Source organism: Ranitomeya variabilis, chromosome 5, assembly GCF_051348905.1.
Source record: "Ranitomeya variabilis isolate aRanVar5 chromosome 5, aRanVar5.hap1, whole genome shotgun sequence".
Taxonomy (NCBI): Eukaryota; Metazoa; Chordata; class Amphibia; order Anura; family Dendrobatidae; genus Ranitomeya; species Ranitomeya variabilis.
In genome coordinates, this window is record NC_135236.1 from 54831216 (window position 1) to 54834097 (window position 2882).

Genomic DNA, 2882 nt, shown 5'->3' on the forward strand with positions numbered 1-2882 from the left:
TGAAGAAATTTTACCACTAACATGAAGTACAATATGTCATGAGAAAACATTCTCAGAATCACCAAGATCTATTGAAGCGTTCCAGAGTTATTACCTAATAAAGGGACAGTGGTCAGAATTGAAAAAAATTGGCTTGGTCATTAACATGCAAACCACCCTCGGGAGTAAAGGGGTTAATGGGTTTTTGCATATCACTAACATGTCTATCCATCCTATGATTTCCATAAATCCAAAAGTTTTACTTCTTGGTGTTAAAATTTCAGTGTTGAGAAGTATAAAAAATATCAAGACCTTCTCATTGCAAGACACTCGTTTCTGAAATTTACAGATTTTGCATTGGAGCCTTACAGCTTCAAGTCAGTCTTTTCCCTCTAGGCCTGGCATACATTGGTTGAGGGAAACTTTCCACATTTTGCAGTCAAGCCTCAAAGCCGTAAGTTATGCCTCTGAGCACAGCTCATCGTTATGTACATGATAGGACAGTAAATAATGCAGGCTGGTGAAATGTATTGCCCAAGTTTTTCCATAGTTTTTTTACATTGTCTCTCATTTTTTACAGAGTTTAATCTTCAGAGGTCAAAATGAATGGCAGATTCTGCTTTCAGAAAATTCTTACATTATTTTTCGGGATCCTTATGTTCATGTCTGGATACCATGAAAGGAAAACGAAAATGATCAACAAATGGCTTCAAAAACCTGTAAAATTACAAGAGAGAAAGAAACCTGTGAATAATTTGATTTTCCCAATGTTCAAGCACCCCCTGGCTCCTCCGTACCCATTTCCATACAAGTTCCTCATTAACCAGTCAGACAAGTGCAAGAACAGGAAGCCTTTCCTTGTATTAATGGTGCTAGCAGAGTGCCACGACTTGGAGTCTAGACATATAATCCGAGAAACATGGGGTAATGAAAGTCTTTATGATGTTGAGGTGGTCAGGATTTTTCTGGTGGGTCTACCTCGACGTGCTCCTGAGCGAGTCCAGGATTTATTAGAAGAGGAAAGTGAGACCTTTGGAGACATCGTACAACAAGACTTCATGGACACCTACTACAACTTGACATTGAAAACCTTAATGGCTTTGGAGTGGGTGACCAAATTCTGTCCTTCTACCAGTTATGTCATGAAAATAGACAGTGACATGTTTCTTAATGTAGACTACTTGATTCATAATGTTCTTTATCCACACGTACCAGTTCGTACAAATTACTTCACAGGAGCCCTAGTTCTAAATGCTAGACCATTCAGGAACAAGGCTTCAAAATGGTACATACCAAAGGAAATATATCCGAATGATACCTACCCTCCCTATTGCTCGGGTCCTGGATATGTCTTTTCAGCTGACATGGCAACAAAAATCTATGATGTGGCCCAAGAAATTAGAGTCATCCCCATGGAGGATGCCTTTTTGGGAATTTGTTTGTATGAGCTCCACATTCCACCTTCTGTACCCCCTAAAGGTGCATTTAACATCTACAAATTTGATTACGACCCCTGCAAATTTAGGAAAGTAGTCATGGTGCACCATTATGGTGGAGAAGAGCTCCGAAATATATGGACAGACTTTCGGGCTAAAAAATCTCAGAAGTGCTAAGAAAATAGAAAATAAAAATGGACTAGAAAAAAATTTTATTTGAGGAAAACTTCCCAAGATGAAGACTTTTTTTTTCAGAAATGTACACATATGTCAACTAATTTGACAGGAATTAAAAACTTTCTATATTTTATATTTATTTAAATTCTACGGACACATTTGCACTGATTTTTTTTTATATTTATTTTAATTGTCTAAGTGCTACACATAGCTGATGTTTCTGATACTCATGATATAGACTAGGTAGCTCCTGGCTGTGTCAGCTCTCTCTGCTCTCACAGGCTCACCCAGAAGTTTGACGGTTTATACAGACCGTGATGCATGGACTGGCTAAGGGTCTCCAGACCTTAAGTGGAAGCTACATGTTTTTTTTCTGTTCCGTGGCCAGTGTGAACGTGCATTTACACTCTACACCAGGTTGTATCCCAGTTCAGATCTTCAGGTTTTTTTCGGTCTGTTTGCACCGTGTGCATATAAAGGTGTGGACTGCCTATTCTCTGAGATGGACATTATATTGAGGTGGTTCCTCGTGGCTGTGTGTCTAGTAGTTGGGTCCAGCCCTTATCCACATACATGTCACTTGACAAACAGTAAGGTTTTTAATATTAGAGTAAGTACCATCCCAATTAGGGTCACCGTGAAGTAGCAGGATGGCTTTTGCATTTTTTTAAATAAAAAACATGGTGAATAAGTACCGTATATTATTTTCATGCATTATGCTATTTATTTATTTATTTACTGCAGGGTATTTAATCATTATATTTCTGTCTTTGATTTTTTTATGCTTGTAAGGCTATCAAGTTCAGGTCTGGAGACCAACAGCCAGTCCGTGCATTGCGGTTCATACTCGGATTGTAATAAACGAATATCTGAATGAGTTATTATTTCACTCTATATTAAAAGGAAGTTGTCATCAGAAAATAATCTTTGGTTTATATCCAGTTTTTGAATTGCACAAATTTGTTTTTAAAATATCGTCCTTTATTTTCTTATTATGATCTTTATGGAAAAAAAATCGTAATCTTGCAATTTTCACACAGGCCATTGGGGCATTTGTAGACTCGTACTTCCTGTCCTTACAGGAAGAGTTTACAGCAGGCTCCTTATCATCAGAGGCAGAATTACAATAACTGACAACAGCTACATAGACAGCTCATAATGTAATGGGAGTGGTGGAACCACTGTGCCGTGATCTGAGGAGAGCCTGGAGGGGTGTGACTAGGAGAGCACCTGACTCTTCACTACAGCCCCTGACAATGGCATTAGGCTTGGCTTCCGATGGACACCAAG

General features: G+C 38.6%; 1 protein-coding gene across 1 annotated transcript; it reads left to right on the forward strand.

Moving 5' to 3' along the window:
* Positions 1–564: 564 nt before the first annotated feature.
* Positions 565–2152, forward strand: LOC143773293 (beta-1,3-galactosyltransferase 2-like). The gene has a single exon (XM_077260776.1). It carries the CDS (start codon positions 582–584, stop codon positions 1590–1592), a length of 1011 nt encoding a protein of 336 aa, XP_077116891.1. The 5' UTR covers positions 565–581; the 3' UTR covers positions 1593–2152.
* Positions 2153–2882: the final 730 nt, after the last annotated feature.